Genomic DNA, 20243 nt, shown 5'->3' with positions numbered 1-20243 from the left:
ATAATTATTCGGGTAACATCCGAAGTAGTTTGCGTTTTCTCAGTGCAGTTATTACCAATCGACGAGCAATCTTGTATAAGTCAATCCAGCATTAATACGGCGGGTGGCGGCAACAGGTGATTAATGATAATTGGAAACTATACAAAATGTTTCATTATAGATTTAATATCCATTTAACTAACAACTGAAAGAAGTACTATGACGCAAATTTTTGGATTCCATGTTTATTTTAAGATATACACAGGTGATTGCACACAACTTCAGCTTTAACTATTGTCTAAACACCATGGATATGCTCCGCTTCAGCTCAGCTTTTGTAAAAAGCGGAGAAATAAAACACACAATGTGTTACAGAACCTTTATTCATTCGAACCGTGTTTTTATCAGAGAACTGTTTTTCAACATCTAATAATGACTCATTAAAATTGTTTTATAACTTCATGTTTACCAGCCATTAATTTCTAACAGGCCTTATTACTTTTTTCCTGTTGCCGAAACAAGATCGAGCTGCTGTATGCTTTGTAAAAGAGGGGGGGGGGGTAATATAATAGATCTTGAATGTTTATAAATTATTAATTATCACTCTGTAACTAAAGTGCACAGTATACAATTTGAATTGATATCGAAACGTCAGCGACAGATAAGACCGACTATTAGCCATCTCGCATCATCCTGGACCAAAATGCTATATAAAAAAAATATGCAGAGAAAAGTAATATAGGCCTGCTGTGACTTTACGTGTGCAGAAGTGTGCAGAGGTGTAAACCAAAGAGCCAACCAGTACCAGTACATGGATATGAGCCACTTAGTCAGCCACAAAAGTTAAAATTACGCCTTTCGCATTTTCTTCTTTTGCATGCGTATTTATGTTTTTAAGAGACTGAACTTGCTGAACTGTTACATTTGTTCAGTGTTCGATGTTTTGTATAAATTGTTTACCAACTTAACAAACAGAACTCTGCTGAGCAGGAAATGTAATGCACTGATGCAAACAGCATCGCTGATTTTAGTGACATAAAGTAAAATCATTCTGCGTCCAAAACAACGACAATCGATACTTATTAGTGAATTACACAATATTGCCACAGAGGCTGTTAATTGCCCAAAATGAACTAACCTTTAAAAATAATTGAATACAACAGTTAAGTTTGATAAAACTAGTTAAAAACACTGCACAAAGTCCGGTGGGAAGCACACAACAAAACATTTGAACCCAAAAAACAAATAACTACATAATTTTTACTCCAGACAGAATAGATCAGTGACTTTATAGTTTACAAGCAATTAGTTTTAGCATGCTTCTGGAGTTGCCATAATTCAGTGCAAACCGCAAATATAAAAACAAAATAAGAGAATAGAGATTCCAAGTAAATAAGAACTTTTTGTTGTCGCATTAAATCTTACAAATTTGGCTGAATCCAAATTTCAAGTCCAGCTGTCATGTAGCGTAGTTAAATCCTTTTCTATCAATATCATCTACGTGTATAGTGGAGTTACATTAAAATGTTAGTCACGGAGAAAATAGCTTAAAAACTTAAAAGTTAAAATGTAGACAACACTTTAGCCCCCCTCACAAGTCACATGTCCGCTGTATATCATACACATAGTCAAAATAGTTAAAACAAATAATGTGCGAATTGTTTGTATCTGTCAAAGTCTTACCCTAACGTTAACTTTGTCTATTCATGCATATCGAAGTCAGTGGTGACTTGAAGCGTAAAATAGGCACTGTGGATTTGTTCGCCTGTATCAAAAAGCGACAATCATACTCAGCCCTATATCGTATTAAGTAAATGAATTTTAATGCTGATAAATTTGAGCTTGCCTGCACTTAGGCCCCTATTCCGTCTTTATAGTTTGCCATTAACTTGTATGACGCTGGCATTTTCTGAAGCTATTTGGCAACCTAAACTTGGCAAGGTTTTAACCACAAGAGCAGATTCGTTCTCACGGTTCAGTTCTTATTCTTATCTTTCTATTTTTCTACTGTTAACTCACACCATAAATTCATTTTCCTCTAACTGCCGTAATTTAACGACACCAGGACCGACAACGACTATGCCTGGATAAACAGCGCCCTCTAGTTTTACATTTACGCAGTGGAAACTCTCCTTATTTTCCCCGTCGAAAAAAGACACGCGTCCCTTGTCAGCTTCGACACAAACTCCGACTGCGCTTGACGTCAGCGTGTGAACACTGTGCTTATTACCGTTGATCCCTGCCTTTTTACTACTCTTTGTTGATTCACCTGGGAGGAAAACCTTCCCTCCGTAATAGTTAATCAACACCGTGGGATCGGTTCGCGAACCCCGGTCGGTTTCTAGCTCCTCGCAACTATCATGGCCGCTGTCACCATCTGTGTGACTACTGATGGAGTCACCGAGTCTGCGTGATCGTCTCTCACTAATGACGCCGATTTGAACAGCGCATGGTGATTGGTCGACAATGACCTCCCAGTAGTGACGTCCATTTGTGAGCTTCCGGTCGCCGAGACAGAAGGCAGGAGAAAGTGTGATGGGAGAGGAGGGGATTGGACTGCTGAAGGGCGAGAAGAGCTGGTTGGGACGAACAGTGACTCTGGAACCATCTTTACTGATGGAGGGTCCATGAGTTCCGTTGGGTTGACATGATGTCCATTTAAAAGATAAAACTGTAAGAGAATAGCAATATAAAGGTAATTAGTCGAAATAATCAAAATGGCTCATGATGTTAACATACTTCTGAAAACCAAAATGATTGCCCAGGTCTCTCACTCAGGTCTGCTCATCGAAATAGATTGATAACATTAATTAGCATATTTGCTACGACTAAAACCAGTACATTCTTACCTGGGGCAGGAACTGTTCTGATTACTACGCTCTTGCTGTACTCTCCCTTTCCAGCCAGATTCTCGCCACGAACTCTGACCTTATATCTACTCTCTGGCTCGAGGTCAGTCAGGACAAATCTGTAAACAAAATAAATTAATTCTCATCATCAAATACAGATTCAATGTTTACATGGTCAACTAATTTGATTGGAAATTATTTTATTTGTAAAATCCACTCGCAGATGCATAATTTATGTATGTACATGACGTCTGCAGGTGCAGATTGTAGCGATGGTGAGGACTCTTCCTTTCTCGATCCATGTTGTAATTCAGTGGTCTGCAGTTTGTCGAACGCATTCGTAATTGAATAATTAACTGAACATGACTGTGTCTTAGTTCAAAGGTCACTGAGATTACTCATGTTGTGTCTTGACCCGATTCACTCGACCACACCATGAGTGTTAAACGACGTACCTGCATTGTTTTATATCCTCAACTGACGTCCACAAATCGTCCGAGCCCGAATCGCTCCGGCTACTGAACGTGTTTTCCCTGGACAGAGTGGTCGGAGTGGGCGGCTTGGTCCCGCCGTCGTTTCGAATCAATTTACGGTACTCTAATCGATATGTATCGGCTTTGGAGTTCCCAGTGGGCGGGTCCCACTCGATGGTCACATGGTTGTATGATTGACATCTCTTAGTGGATAGGCTTGGAGCATCAGGTGCTGTTCAGTGGTTAAAAATGTTTGATTAATTTTGGCGTGATTATGTAAGATATCATTTGCCGATCATAAAATATAAAGAATGGGCTTCTGACAGCAGTTGCCTTCAATCAATCAAACTTAAGTACTCATCAAAAACTCTTTTAAAACGCTTTATATGCATCACCATAATGCAGAGTAAGTAGTTTCACGAAACCATGATCCTCTTTAAGTATTTTTAACTAATGATGTAATTTTGGCAATTAATTAAAAAAACATGAAATGAAATACGTTTACACATTGTGTGCTTGAATTGATTTTGGCTTTTGGGCCACCTGTTTCAATTCTATTAAAGTATAACTTGTATACAAAGTAGTTCACCCAGCTTACCTTTATGAAAGCTGAGATTCATAAGGGCGTGAAATGCACCCTCATTGTCGATAGTGAAGTTGTTGAAATCATGGTAGGCATGGACAGGACTAAGTTCCGCCTCTTTTATGACCTTTACAGTTTCAATCAGTCTGTCAAGGTCAAAAGATAAATGTAACATCAGAACAACTATTTATATAAACTTCAATTCATCTTTTATTTTAATACACCAAATCTTTTAGTAATTATTTATCTATTGCCCAGTCTCACTCATGCATAATGTCCATGTCCCTTTTGTTTGTTAGTGTTCGTTTTTGTGTAAATTGTCTTTGTCTTTAGGAAAGAGAGAGAAAAAAAGCTTTTGCTTCTTCTTTTTCCTACATGTTAATGTCAAACTATTTCTATTTATTGTTCATTAACTGGCAGGATTAAGTTTTCCTTAGTAATTTTCGGATTATAAACCGCGGTTTATATGTTGATTTTGACATTTTAACAATGTTATCAAAATGTACTGATTGATGTTGTGTATCTGAAATGAACTTCTATTTCTACGCAAGAAAGCCAGCCATGATAAAAAACAACTTGTGTACAATAGGCTCCTTTACATTGGCCGCCATTACTGATGAAACGTGCACCCGTGAAACGATATCATTGGCTGACAGTCGTGTGCAGCGCATACACGTGGGTTTGACATCAACTATATGGCGGCCAATCAGAAACTCTTGTATGATGACCCGGTACACTCACCGTCCAAGTATTGGCCTAGCAGCCTGCACAAAGCAAGCTTTATCTGTCTCTTTCAACATTTCCTGTGCTAGATCCACCACGCTACATCCCTTCAAGATGTCTTGATAGCTCTTGAGCTGTGTTTGGACTGCCTCTACTCTACGACCTATTTCTGCTTCAGTGGCCTGTGAGAGGTTTGACCTACGGTCTGCCAAGGTGGCCTGTAGAGTGGCCAGTGAAGTGGCGAGCTGGTCTCGTGCAATGCCGCCATTTTCCTGAAAGATAAACATTCACTCATGAAAGAGCATCATTGTTTTCATTCTAGAAAATCTTCCGTAATGAAACAAAAATCGACATTCACATGTAAATAATTTTAACCATGACGAGTTAAACTTGAACGAGAAATACTGTATTAGTGTTTTTCGAAGGGAAGGACTTTGCCATCCGCGTATCATGCACTAAGCTATCAGTCTAAACAGAAGGATGTCTACAATTAAATGGAGACAACATTTGGAAAACGCCCATGGATGATGTCACGTTTATATCTTACTTCTAATTGCAGCATTTATCTGCGGACAATAAGTTTAGCCCCTGGAACGACAAGGTATTAGACCCAAGGGATAGACGCGTTGCAATAGGAAGCAACACCTTCAACATTATTACTAAACCAGATAGAATGTTCAAGGTAAAAAAGTCGGTAAATTGGTTGTTCTGAAGCATTCAAAATGCGATCAAGAAGAGAAAACCATATTATTAGTGTTAGAACAACCCACCAGGACGACTATATATACTCGGGGTATTTGATTTACTGAACTTCGTTTAATCGACAGGTTTCTTGGTCGACATTCGGTCGTCGATCTGTTGAGTGTAAATTCTCATAATATTGATCAGAAGATAACTACGTTTGATACACACAACTCACACCTCTTTTCTTCTTCCATTATAACAACAATACACATTTGAGAATTTCATGTGACTCATATGGGTTGAAATCAGTTAAAATTAAAATAAATGTAAACTTCCTGACTTGTGCATATTTTAAACGAGTATGCCTACTGTTGAATGCTAAGTCGAGGACTAAAACACTTTCGGAGAGTTCAAGTGGACCCAACTTCTTAAACCAAGAGGAACGTTTCAGCTATCAAATACATCGTTATAGAATCAGTTTCTGTGCAAGTAGAAACTCTTGAATACTGTTAACAGGGAAAAGGTGTCTAATCCAGCAGCCATAAAAAAAGCAGAATATGTTAACAGTAATACATGTAATCTCTTTACCTCTATTTTGCCACTCAGGCCGTTGAGGGCGTCTACGCTGTTCCTTATTGCTTCCCGCTTCCCTCTGATTGCGGCGAGGTAACTCTCTAGTTTCTCCTTAAATTGTGATGAAAAGAAAAAACAAATGAGGTATTAATTTGATTTCTTATATCATTCAGAAAGAAGAGTTGCAAACAAAAGGTAGTTGTGTCTTACCTTAACAATGGTGTATTTTCTCTCAATGATGGACATTTTGTGTTTGGCGTGAGTGCCGCTGAATTTACACCGGTGGCAGACTGGTTTCTGGCAGCCATCACAGTACATAGTGACCCTCTCGGTTGGATGCTCAGTGCAGGTGATCGTCTATACAGCAATAGCAATGAGGAAAAAATTAATACGAACTTCATTGTGTACAAATTGTGCGCAGAAGTTAAAATAAAGTTATAAATAAATGGTAAAGGCAGTCAACACTGCTTTAAGTCAACCACTTGTTGTTTTTCCAAGTTAAGTGGCTTGCCATCGACAGGCAATGTTAAGTTTTAAATATAAATAAAATAAATATAATACAAGTAATAATGACTGATTGACTGGTTATAGGCACTCTCAAGATTCAAAAGTTCCTTGCTTACCTTTGGTCTGAAGTTATGTGTCGGTCCAATATGTTCATGTTGGGCCCTTGAAGTTCCCCACACATGGAAGTTCTTATAACATTCGTTGCAGTAGCTAACTTTGCAATCCAGACAGCTTTTGGTTGCATCTAGAGGAGGTTTAACCTTACATAGTCCACACGGGATACTTGCTGCCTTCTTGGCGGCTAGCTTGAACCTACGACGGGAACGAAAACAACGTGAAGTTGACATTGAAGATCAAATTTCCGCCTATTCCGTAAAAAATTGTGCATCCTACTTTCACCTTTTAGCCTATTGCCGTTCCAATAAAAAATGTATAGTTTGACAGATAGAAACGTGGTCGACAAAATGGCTCTACAGTACCAATTTGTGCCATAAACTGTTGCTTCGTCTAGCTGAAAATGGAGACACAATTTACTTCAATAAGTTATTGCAACGAATAAAACTTCATTATAAACTGAAGCGACAATTGTATGTTTTCGCATTTATAATTTTGACGAAGAGATTAAATCCAGTCCATGGCATCCAAACATTATTCCAGATCATTCCTTCTCTAGGTACATGCCGACAGCTTGGACGTCGATCGTCCTTGGTACATCTTTAGGGATGAAGCCAGAAGACTGTCTGTGCCTCAAACACTGTCAAAGTTGACCTTAGATAAATTCATGCCAACAATTTACTGTAATTCCAGTATACTGTATGATCCAGACGCAAAGACGAAACAGCTCATGGGGGAAATGCTTGCAGATCCCCCGTGCCTTTTCGATCAAAACAAGTTTGACAGGCCAGTTATAATCTCGTTTGAGGTTATTTTAGTATACTTTTTAGTTTTTATTGGTGTTGACCCTGAAGTTTGATCTTTGATTTGTTGATTGATCAAACTTCAAACATTTTGCCAATAGATAGACCTCATGAAGAGTAATACCTGTTTACGATATTACGTACAAATTGTTAACCCCTGATGACCTACGATATAACCTTCGACAAACAACTTGTTCTTATATGATCGTATCCAGATGAAGATAGATTCCACAGAGGCATGACTCAAGCATAATACCGTCTTCAGATCCATATGGTGTTACTCTTTTCATCAACATCTTGAGCAATGACATTTCAAATCTCTTAAAAGTACAAAGTACAACAACTTGTAATCGTTTAAAAAGATGTTTTTAATTCTGTTTTAGATGAGCTTTTTAAAAGTAATTATGTTGTTATTTTCATTTACACACTGCAGTTTCTTTTATGTCATATAATCTTTTACCACAAAAAGTACACATGATCATGCAAGTGGAAAATAAGGTCGTTTAATATCACTATTTATGGCATCTTTGCGTTGTACCTTAAAGAAAACAAATTTTGAAAACATGTTTTTGTAAACAGAAAGTGTCTTACCTGTCAACGATGACCTCCAAAGCAAAGTTTCGGTAAAGTCCATTCAAACCCTTCTCACCCAGCTCCACGTTTTCTCGGCATGTTGGGCAAAAGAATTTGGAAGCATGGACACATGACTTTCCCTTCGATGACGTAGTACCTCGTGGGCTATTCACAGGCGATTCCGTCTGCCTCGAGGGCGTTCGACCAGGTGTGCCAGCCCCAGAGGGCGCTCCACTGATCGTCGACCTCCTCCGGAAGGAGGAACGTGAATTGCTCCGAGACAGGGGTCGAGATGGTGTTACCGGAAGGGACGCCACAGAGTTCGTTGGACTGGTTGCAAGGCTCTCAGATGAACTATGCTCTTGTCTGCCAACGGTGGTTGCTAGGGAGAGCACCTGCTCTTTAGCGCATCTGTGGCAGACATTATGTTGACATGGCAACGACAATGGCGTTGTGAAGTAGTCCTGGCAAATTGGACAGATGAGTTCACGTTCTAGGCTAGATGTCTCCATGGTTACTGTAAATTGATACCTGTGTTGACAAATAAAATCATAATGAGCTGGGGATTCGGTCTCAAATTATGTGCATATAAAAAAATTATATTATTCAAAATTGTCACTCCAAAACGACAACTCAGATAGGGCCTACTCCGGTTATAGCATGAACTAAATAAAATGACTGTAAAAACCCAGACATGACATTGCACTGTTTCTTCCTATAGCTGGCTGGCGTTAAGAACAATTACGTGTTCACGTTTGTCTGGATGGAGTCAAATAGTTTACACCATAATTCAGACCCATAGACTTCTATTGTATCCACAAATACCCGCATCTCGAGACTGGCTATGTAGAAAGAAGCCCCGACTCTGATGGTTGTAACCAGGAAGCTTCGATGTATTTATAGACCAAGTTTCCCGTCTGTATTTAAGCCGTCTCGGCTCATGACATGTCAAGTCTCTATCCGGCCAGTACCCAGGACTTGAAGCAAACCGATCCCGACGTCTGTGTAGCACAGAAGCTATTGATCAACTCATACTTCACGCTGATAAACTTGACCTTTCAATGCCGGTGATTTATGTAGTCCTCACTAATAAGTGGTTAAAAACATCGAAAGTTTTGCCAACACGTCTGCTATGGTTTATATATAGCTGATTACAAACCCATATGTTTCTGAAAATGAACGTCCCACATGTCCTAATCACAGTTGGTGAATCAACAGGAGTTGCTAAATCTTAATTATAGAAACACATTTTAGTCAGTTGGAATGCCTCAACATATGGCGTGAATATGTATAATATAAACAATTAGTGTTTGACAAGGACGTTTAATACTCCCGATATTCAACTGGTCATATCTTTTAGAACCCTGAATGAAACTACCTCCCTGAGTAAAGAAAAAATTAAACAAGACAACTGAAAAACAAAATACCATAAAAACACTGATCTTAACGTTGCTTGAATACAAACAAATATGGCGCTCATGGCATCATGCACTGGAGCTGGTATGTATTATGATAACGAGCCGCCATTTTTTGCTCTCGAGGACAAAATAATATTGTATTTTTATTGATCTATAAACGTTGATGTGACCTGCACAAACCAGCATGCCTCCAAACAATGCGTTATTTTGGCTAGCAAATGATAACTTCAATCATTGTTATCTCTTGTGCCATTTAAAGATGGGGGTTCTAATTTTGTTAATATAAATAATATTATGCTACATGGTAAGCTCACTGATTGTAGGCAAAACCAAGATTATGAAACAAATACTGGTTAGAAAAGTAATTGCTGCACTTGTAGTATAGAAAAGGTAAAATCTTTGTTCAACCTCAACAAAAACACGCTAACAATTGATAGGAAATATCTGATGCACGCATTAGACGGACCCTGAACGCAGCTTTCAACCGAATTATTCACTAAGAAAGAAAACGTACATTTTACCTCGAGCTTAACCCATTCTAGGAGGGGAAAACTTTATTGAGACTTCTATCAAATCATTCTCTGATAAATTGTTACAAATGTCACTCCCTGACAAAGTTACCCCCTTTCAAAGTCACCCCTGACAAAGTAACCCCTGATAAAAGTCACCCCCTTACAAAGTCACCCCGTACAAAGTCACCCCCTACAAAGTCGCCCCCCGACAAAGTTACCTCCTAATACAAAGTCACCACATTGTCATTTGCATCTATAAATGTAATGTTGTATCACAAACATGGAGTTGGTACACTTGGCTTGGTGTCAGCATGTATGGTTCTACATCGCCTGTAGACGAGTTCACGCCTGCTGGCCTCACTACCCAGCTCCACATGCCGCCTTATTGCTAGGGACACCAAGTACACCAACACACAACATAATTTACAAATTTCATTAGGATTAATTTACGAAGAATCCTGGGGCGTGCTTGTTGGGGGAGTGAGTAGCGACTCAAGATCTGACCTGCTAAATTAATGGTGGCCAATACCCCGAATAACTGGCACGATGGGAGGTTGTGGCAGAGAGCTGCCATGCCGTAGAGCCAACCATAAACATTGTGCCTAAATATTAATACTCATTTGTTTGTGGTAAAGACACTCCTAGTCCTAGAGTTTGATTGGGGAATTCTTTATTTAGGAGGCATTTATGTTAACTTGACACACAAACATCTGTTAATATCGCTGAGTTACTTACTAATTATTAATTAGTTAAAACAAACCAAATAAGCACAGAAAAATTAATGCGATATTTGCTTGAGTATTTTCCTGGACTTCGGCATATTCTGAGTGTTTGCATCAACCTGTGAAATACAATAGGCCTAATTCTACACAAATGTTGCAACTAGAAAAGAACTGTATTTTCGTCTTCATGACACATCATTTCAAAAACATTCAAGCAAATACCCACCGACCAGGTTCGGCGATATATTTTGAAGAAAAATGCCAATCTAATAAGCGGCGAGCCAACAATAATGTCGCATTAACAATATTGCCAAGGGAGACATGTCCTTTGATCCATTCACTAGCAGAATATAGACTGCATGTGGTTCAAATTGAATATGAAATAATGGTTGTATGTGAATGGGAGGCTTTCAACAATTCAGCTCAATATCATCTCTCTTCGTCTAGCAATAAAATGATATTGCTACTCTTAATTAGTGCACTATGGGTTCAGTTAAAACACGAACTATACATGGCATTTCATTGCAATAATTTATATGTTTATGTTGAAATACGTTTAAAAGCCCAGTAATGTTACTAATTATTTCATCCAGTAAAAACAAATTAGAACAGTTTTTAATCTTAATAAAGAAGTTACAATAAAAACTAAGTTTGTTTGAATGTAACTTAATTATGAAAATGTGATGTAGCCAATGAAGATGACGTCATTACCCGGATTACTTAACTACTATAAGGGACAATTCTATAATTGTGGAACAAACCACATAACCCGCCGAATGCAGTGCGCCTTTAAAGCACGCGAAAGTAATTTGCATACAGCTGATGTGTGTTTAGACGTTGTGTACTTTAACCCCATAAGCAGCTCCCATAGCGTTGGCTACCGTCTGTGTTTAACAATGGCAACTTAATTGATTGTCTTATTAATACAAATGATAATTTAATTGTAGGCGGTTGAAAATACGACATGTTTTTAAAATGTGATTTTACGATTACACTTATCTTGTCTTCACCAAGACAACTGTTTTTATGAAAAATGTTGGCTGTTTTTTTTTTCCACAGACTATTGTTTGCTCGTGTTGCTAACGAAATGTCAAACATAAAGCGCGTGTATCTAAACAATTCTTCGTGGTTCGAAAGAAGTATCATTCTGACGTCTAACATTGCCTTCTTTCAAATGCAAATTCAGCCAAGATAGGTATAGAGACTTTTATGATGCACTGGATGACGTAGAAGGAAATTGCAAGGATCACGTGATCATAGAAGATGAAGGAAATGCTTTTACGATAAACAGATCGTTAGATGGTGGGATAGAGTGCACCATGCACTGAATTCCAAAAAGGGCATTCGATATCTAAAGGTTTTACTGCATGTCCATGTATCACAACACTCCACAGTGGATCGCAACATTGCCTGAGGGTTTGATATGCGGCCCTGCGTTCAGGATTCAATATTACACACAACTATCCATTGACTTTGGCAAGACCATTTTTGTCATATATTTTTTGTAAACGTCACGTCTTTCAAAATAACTGGACGTAAAAGATAACAATTACAAAATCTATTCTGATAAGCATAATATTCATTAATATGCATTTCAATATTTGTTTCTTTTGTTGACATTAAATCTTTGCAGTAATGTAAAAAAGATAAGTTTTCCTTTGAAAAAGAAATAATCGAAAACTATTGATAATTTTACGACTACAGGAACTGCTTTTGAAAATTGTGTGCAGAATTTATTACTAATCTGCGAAGATAATTCCCATGCTTAGCTCTTAGTAATAGGCCTACAGGTTCGAAGCGGGTATTCACACTAATTTTAACTCGCAAGGGAGATGATAATAACGTTATTCCTGATTTGAAGCTCCATGTTAAAGCAACACTTCTGCACCTGAAACACTTTTTAGTTGGTTACATCCTGATCTGGAACACGAACACAAGTGTCCGTCGATTTCAGATGAAAACGTGGCACCAAAATATTGATTTGAGAATAACGCTATTAATATCTGCGGAGATATACGGCTATTGTGTATACCATGGAGGAATTTTTCCTCCATGTGTATACTGACATCAATTAAAAGTGCAAACTTCATCAACCACGACGCGATAGCTACCTTAAAATACAAAGGATCGAATACAATATTGGCAAAAATAATATCAGTGAGAAAATCAAGATCCATAGCAATTTACGTACCTTTCTTCAAGTCAAATAGGATCGTGACACATACGAGAAGTTCAGACAGACTATCGGTTCATATAGTTTTGACAGGTTCAGACCGCGACTGAGTATGTTTTACTGATAGAGTTGCTGTCAACACAGCTGCTGCATATAGAGTCCGGTACTAGACGTTGTTATACTGGCACGTGTGTGAATAAATTCACGACTGTAAACCACTGCGTCACAGTATAAGAATAAGCATTGACCAAGGACGTTCACTGTACAAATTGAAGGATTGTGTTCCAACATGCAGTTGGTGTCAATTCGGTACGAAATTTGATTATGATCCCCTTGTCATTAAGATATGGAATGACATAATGGATTTAATTGATTTACAGAATCGAATCAATAGTTAGATCGTTTTTATGATTTATATCCTTAAAATGCCTTTATACAAAGGGCACAGAAATTGTACATTGTACACACAAATACATTAATACTTTGAATATGACTTTAGAGCAGTTGACGTCACACTCTGAGGCCGGATGGTGAATAACTGTAAAGACTGAAAACTATCCTCCGATGTTTATCCCCATGGAACATTAATGTTTGCTTTTAGGTATCACAAGAAGGCGATACTCTTATGAAACCACACTTGACATTTTGTATTGTAAGAAAAGGAACCACAACCTACTCCAACCTGTTATAATCTTATGAAATCGTGTGATGCGTCAACCTTCAATCTATTAGTTTAGATGCGTCAACCTTCAATCTAATAGTTTATTTCCTCCTTCCATTGATGAAATACTTCCTCAATGAGGTTCTGTGCTGATCCCGTGATTAGAAAGACGGGATGTGATTCAAAAATAGATTAGCTTAAAAGCTCCATCCCAATCAGCCTCTGATTTTAACGCATCTATGCACACTTTTATATATTATAGTTAACAAACTTGGAGACAAGGTTCAAAAACCGAGGTGAAGAATCCTTTAAATTTAAACATTAATTTTTAGCTTTGTTTTTATGAGAGAAAAAGCTATCGGATGAGATTGTCAAGGTTGCATCAACACTTGCTGCAATTCAAACAGCATTACATGTATCATGTTTCAGTGAAAAATTGTAATAAATGACTCCACCGTTATCAAATTAAGTACAAAAAACGATCAAAACCGTAGACGATGGAAGCCATAGCTAAACTCATTCCCCTTCTTTGCTTTATGGTATACTCGATCAACAAAACATATCAACTTGAGGTCAGGCTGGCAAATGCTGATTATGCGAGAAATAACTAAGACACAGGTTAAGATGGTGGGGATTAACAGGTGGAAACAGCACACTGATCAATGACAAGAAATGTTAATGTGACTTATTTGTAACGAGGTAAAGATCCCATGATGCAATAGGCACATCGATGAAAACAGTACAACACCACTAAAGAGAGAGGGTAAAGTTAATTATACGGGGGCAATGATATAAATAACATATCTAGGGTTGAAAATACTGCCTTATATAAGGAGGAAGGTCAAACGGGAATACAGAATGTATGGAGGATAGGCCTGCATAGAGCAACGCTAAGCTCTAGCGGCATCCTCCACAGAGCAAGGCTTGCTCGCCCTATTGAGGATCAAGCTAATTATCCACTAATTAACTGATGAGGGGTGGATGGGAGCAACCTGGACCCCGTCATCTGTCAGATGTCAACCAATTAAGAGCTTCCTCTTGCTTGCCTCACGTGTTTAGAGATTCTTTTCAGAAGTTAGAAATGAGTTAAGATAAAAGATATACAGTATAGGCTCATTGCGTGTCTGAAATAACATAGTCCTCTTACAGGACAATATACTGCAAAAATTACCCTTTACTATGTTTCAAAAAGGCTGTGCGAAACCATGACGAAGCAGATCACGATTCTGAATAGTGTGTCTTATGTAATATTGAAAATCAGAACAACGCGTTTAAACATGGCCTAGCGTCATTTCCTTATGGCACACCATTCTTAAAGACCAACTACAATTTCCTCATTAATTATAAGCCATCTGTTAACATAAAAACCCACCGTGTGTTGATTGGAAGGTTACAAAGCATGAACTTCACGAGCATCAATTGTATGAGTTCATAGAGTTGTATTTGTGGTCTAAAAGGTTTAATAATTAGAAGAAGAAACAATCTCATTGCAGCCTACTGGTTGATTTACAAAACTGTACCTTTGTAGTTGCAACACCCACCCAAACCAAAAACTGTGATCCCAAATAATATATGAACGTTTACGTTTACACTGTGAGCCTCACATTAATGATTTGCTAATAGGTCTGTAGGAGCCAGACGTATTACCATCGTTTGTTTGTTTTGCACAAAAAAAACTTTTATCTATTCTATATATCAAACCAAACAACCAGTGTTGGATGGACCCCCCCACGGCATTTACGTATACACAATAGGACCTACAATCATGAGCAAGTGCAAACTAAAACAAACAAACAATCATTGATACAATCTATAAAAAAAGTAGGACAGACAAACAGAAACAGCCATTCATTCAATAATGGACATTGTACCTCTTTACATGACTACTGGATAAACAATAGAGAATCGCAGTTTGGTTGTTTACATTGTGAACACAAGTATATCTTAGCTCGCAGTGTTGGAAAAACACATCAGTCAGACACAATACAAGGCACTCAAACATTTACAACTCCTGATATCACAAATGCCTTATACTTCATGGTCAGAAATGACAGCAAGAGAAATGTCTAGTTCATATATTATGATAAATAAATGCAGACATCAGCACCCTGTGTAGTGACGTCATTGTAAAGGCGTACTTTGTCAAACTTGCCATACAGGGCCCAAACATGTTTGTTTTTAATTACGCTTTGATTTCAATTATAGTACGTGAACCTTTTTTTTCCACCAATGATACAATTTTCCTGTCCACAATCTGAAAAGTATACAGCAATTTGAATGCATGGGCTAAACCGTGTGAGCTAAACAAACTCAACTATCTCACAGACGTCGAAAATATACAGGTATGATTGTCTTTAATCTGTTTGTCCCAGAGCGTAATGCCGTAATTGTCTTTTTTTGTACTGGTGTGAATGTTCTCTCAAGGCCGTCGTACAATACCGAGGCTGCAATATCGTTGATCAGTCAATTAATGTCCACCTTTACAGACCCAGTGAATTAACTAATGACAAATTGATCCACGTGTTGTTTTCTACCTGAGCGAACAAAACTTTACTTCCCGAGGAAGTTGTACCTGACAGGTATATATACAACATGTAAATGTACATGTGTTCGCTCACTAGTTATAAACACCTCCATTCAAGGTATTCACTTATGGCAAAAAATAACATGAACGACAATTGGTTCTATTTATGCAGCAAAGTTCAACGTCCGATCGTTGTCAACATTTTCAAAATAAATTTGTAAAAAGCTTTTTCTTACCACGTCAATCCGTGTTTGACATAGGACCTCAGACAAGCGTGAAAGTGTTAAACTTTGACCCTATAGTCCATGTGCTAAAATGCTTCTAACCACATTAAACAAGCTATTTGCCAGCTTACGTTGGCATAGGAAAAGCATTAAAAAAACTCCCGAAGATACATGAATAAGCCTGGATGAGTCATTGTTGGAAGTCATGATGTAATGCGACAGTTGTAAACATCGGCCAACAGATCTCTCAATTGGGTATGTCTTCCGAGGTCCTGATTTGCTTTGTTTTTACCATAAAATAAATTTGCATTTCTGGCAAGTTGTTTGACCTTAGTCATCCAAAAAGTGACGTGATTTTATTTGAACCAAGCTCAACAACAAAACAGAATACCAATTATATTATTCATACCGGAACGAATTGCCTTATCTGTGTGCAAGGGTCAGACCGAAATCACATGTATGGAGGGGGCGGGGTAACTGAAAAAAGTGCACTGCCTTCATTGCCTGTGCGCAATATGAATACTAAATACTACACCAAAATAGACTATTTGCAATTCCGTTCCCAGTTTGGTTATACGAAAATCAATTAATAGGGTTCCACCGTGATTGCGATCTGTATGGATTTAATCCACAGCCAACTGACAATTACATGCATGCGCAATGCAATAGGCTGCAATTTAGATTACAGATTTAGATTTTATACATATTTGTGCCCATATGTTCCATTTAATTAGATATCAATTCTTCCTATATAGGTTTAACCTATCAAGTTCATGCAACAGGTACGATGTCACCGATGACCCGGTATACGTGTTGTTAGCCTGGATGCCAAATCTATGGGAAATCAGTAGAACAGTGTACGGTGACATTGGATAGTACCAGGCTATCGCTTGGTTCATTACCGAAGCAGTCGTCTCAGTTTCACGATTTTGTGGAATGTGTAAACAACGTTTAGAGTGAAATGCTATCCCATATGAAACTTCATTAAAAAAAAAGACTAAATTTTTAACCGACACTCAATCTACCCCCTGATCTACACCAACTTATCTATGTTTTTGTCCCCTTTATTTCCACCACTGAACTGTAATTATGCAGTTTTATTTTCTCAGAAACGTGAGCAGTTTTAGCTGATAATTAAACAAACTGAAAAAACGAAAAATTCAGCCAAGATAAGCAGTAGTTAATTAAAATCGAACAAATAATTTTTTGTCAGAACCATCTTAAGTCCATCAGCCAATTGTGTGCATTGCCCATCACATTATGCGAATGTTAATAAGTACATTTTCCGTGTTGAAAGAGTGTCATCATTCTGTAAAACTCATCAACAACTATTTCAGCACAAGGGACTTTCAATGAACATTTTTCTTCTGAGAAATCTAATGACCCATCTCCCTATATGAACATCGTCAGAACATTATTCTGATCGAAAGTCGTTTTTGTGAATCTGGTCGTTTAGTACACAACGCAAAATGGTTCTCTCTATGAGTTCAATGAATAATTTGTCAACACATCCTCAGACTACCAGCATTTATATATGACGTCATAAGAGTGCTGAGTGTTTTATTTACTCTATGTCTGATACGCTGATGGTTTACAATACAAATAATATGAATATATTCACACTGGAAATCAAGAACAGTCATTTAATACACAGCGTGTCGGTATATATAAGATAAAGCATTGTTAATTAATACGCTTAATTTAGTGCTGGTGCCAGTCGTTCTGAAAACTGATACTTGAAATCTCATCAACATTTCTTTTGAATCCGTTGTTGTCTAAAACAATTGAACCATGGCATGGTTAATTGATTAGTCTTGGCACAAGACGATTTTGTTAAATAAAACACCCTTTAACGGGGATAGTCGCGACGTAATGTAATGTACTGTTGAGTGAGCATGGCAACGTAAGAACGTCTTGTAGCATCAAGAGTATCGTGAAAAACATGATAACACATTTTGAAGGATAATTTTACAAGAAATGTTTGCGTTCTCAACAAAAATACATGGCACGGTATCATTTTAAAAGGACCAAGAGACTTGAAATATTCCACGGAACATCCTATTCCACAATTATGGCAAACATCATTTACACCTTTTGGTTTGGGTGCGTTCAGCCAGAATACCAAAAACCACTGTGGAAGTGTCCATTTTCTCAAACAGGGAGGGTGATTCAACGTCTATTTCAGAAACCACCAAACAAAGGCGTTGTTTCAAAACCACCTTTTCTTGCAACGACTTAACGATTGCAACGACTTAACGATTGTTATGTAATAATCAATTACCGATCGATATGTTCTTATAGCCTATAGCATACCAGAGCGCGTACCACTCTGCCCTTCACATTAGCCCCAAGTCCTCCTACAACAGCATTCTTTCAAACTCAATGTATTGTTCATTTTTACAAACAGCTTCCCTCGAGCACAATGTGAAATTTCATGGAATACTTTCGAGCATAATGATAACAAAGTTTCGAGCATGCCTTAATATTTAGTGTGCACTGGTATTTGATTTTATATAAAAAATTGACAAATTAGAAATTCAACCGATTTGGTTTTGTAATAATATATATTTTCTTGGTTTTTAGATTTCCTTGCGAATGATGAGTAGCATCTATAGTATAAATCTAGACACATGACTTTATGCGTCGTTTCAAAGACAATCCATTTTGAATCAGAGGTCATGTTTGGTTTAATACAATGCTATTTTAAATAGCAATATCCTGCTAGGTCAAAAGTCACGATTCATATAACTTATTCCAAATCATAATTAGTAGACTTGGCCTATACTGGATTATAGTATGATTAAGGTAGTCAAATATATTGATATCGTTGTTTCATTACTTATGATTTAGTTGTGGAGAGACAGAGGAAAGCATTACTGCATGAGAAACTTACCTTTAACAGACTCTTGAACCGGTGTGTTTCAGTCAACTAGTCAATGTGATTCGCTGGCTCTGCGGTCAATGGCAAAGTATAAGGCTTTCTACAGAATAATTGCCAACAATTCAAATATTTTAGTCCAGAAGTTGCTCCAGAATGTGGTACATGAGCAATGTATCCCTGACGGTCAAGATGTAGCTATCCGTATACCGTCCTTGGTATTGACTGCGATCTGGTGGACCTGTGTCTGGGGTCGATACAGTACACGCTCTACTGTGTCATGTACTACTCGTTGGTGTATTGACTTCGTACTGGAATATTCTCTTATAAGCCGGGTAATTTAAATGCCCCATTACGCAGAGGGTAAGCGCACTTTGTTCCCCATTGGCTGCTCATAATCCAGGAACACAAGTAATATAAATATCTCTCTTTCGGTGAAAAGCAACAATGTGGTTTAAATCATTCCGAAAGGCCAACACTGTGAAAGGTTCTTTGTTATTAATGAGTCACTCATGTTCTCGAACTCAACATTCTGACACCCATTTATGTTTCATAAAGGCTAACATAAAATAGACTGTTCAACTACTGAGAACAACAGTTTTGTTAAAAGGGAAACTGGATTTTCATTCATAGTTTTTGTCGCATACATAATATTCGACGTGTTCTACGTTTAGTGATAACAATTAATGGAGGAATAATTGCAGCACAGTGCACGGGTTATCTTTACCCTTCACGCAATACAAAAAATAAAAAATATTTTTCCCTGTCGTCTTGTTTTGCTCTAAGGCCTCCTGTATTTTATTACCCCTCCCGTTTCTTATCACCCTCCCCTCTTTCTCTTATACCATTTCTTACAAATACCAATATTAGTGTTTTGTTTATCAAGTTATAACTAATAAAAAGGAAAAGGAGAAACAAAATTTTTAATTTGACGGTGTATTTGAGATATGGCAGAGGGTTGCGATCGATTGGTAGTGTTGTTCATCTAGCCTGCTGGGACGAACCCCAGTCAGACAAAGCGAGCTTTGTTATGCAAATAATATAGTCGTTTGCCCACACGAAGTATCAATATGTATAAGCCTTGTATATGCATCAACAAAATAACGTAGAATCTTTCAAACAAACAATATAAATGAAAACTGAGTTTAAAGTTTATCTTACAAGGACGTTTAGTTTTGCTTTGGAAAAGATAATTATAAAATTGTAAATATTAATTATCTTTTTAAAATGTGTTGCCAATCTAAACTTATTACTTAAAGGTCAAGTCATA

At 37.7% G+C, this 20243-nt stretch overlaps 1 protein-coding gene across 2 annotated transcripts; it reads right to left on the bottom strand.

Moving 5' to 3' along the window:
* Window positions 1-223: 223 nt before the first annotated feature.
* On the bottom strand, window positions 224-19266 carry LOC139950335 (E3 ubiquitin-protein ligase TRIM36-like). Of its 2 annotated transcripts, none has more exons than XM_071948953.1 (10): window positions 18989-19266; window positions 7880-8392; window positions 6488-6683; window positions 6075-6221; window positions 5880-5975; window positions 4626-4879; window positions 3900-4030; window positions 3284-3533; window positions 2829-2947; window positions 224-2650 (listed from the first exon to the last, which is right to left on the bottom strand). In XM_071948953.1, the coding sequence occupies exons 2-10, from the start codon at window positions 8371-8373 to the stop codon at window positions 1995-1997; spliced, it is 2343 nt and encodes a 780-aa protein (XP_071805054.1). In that variant the 5' UTR covers window positions 8374-8392; window positions 18989-19266; the 3' UTR covers window positions 224-1994. The 2 variants fall into 2 exon arrangements, with proteins under 2 accessions (XP_071805054.1, XP_071805055.1); XM_071948954.1 differs by lacking the exon at window positions 18989-19266 and adding an exon at window positions 12705-12842.
* Window positions 19267-20243: the final 977 nt, after the last annotated feature.

The sequence above is a fragment of the Asterias amurensis genome, chromosome 18 (genome assembly GCF_032118995.1).
Source record: "Asterias amurensis chromosome 18, ASM3211899v1".
NCBI lineage: Eukaryota > Metazoa > Echinodermata > Asteroidea > Forcipulatida > Asteriidae > Asterias > Asterias amurensis.
This window is presented reverse-complemented; position numbering and strand designations above follow the sequence as displayed.

What these genes read in the sequence shown, in the direction of transcription:
- LOC139950335 (XM_071948953.1), bottom strand. Translation starts at nt 8,373, where the DNA reads ATGGAGACATCTAGCCTAGAACGTGAACTCATCTGTCCAATTTGCCAG. An exon ending in GAATCTCAGCTTTCATAAAG is followed by an intron (nt 3,534 to 3,899) that starts GTAAGCTGGGTG and finishes ACCACTGAACAG; the next exon opens with CACCTGATGCTCCAAGCCTA. An exon ending in CAGAACAGTTCCTGCCCCAG is followed by an intron (nt 2,651 to 2,828) that starts GTAAGAATGTAC and finishes ATTCTCTTACAG; the next exon opens with TTTTATCTTTTAAATGGACA.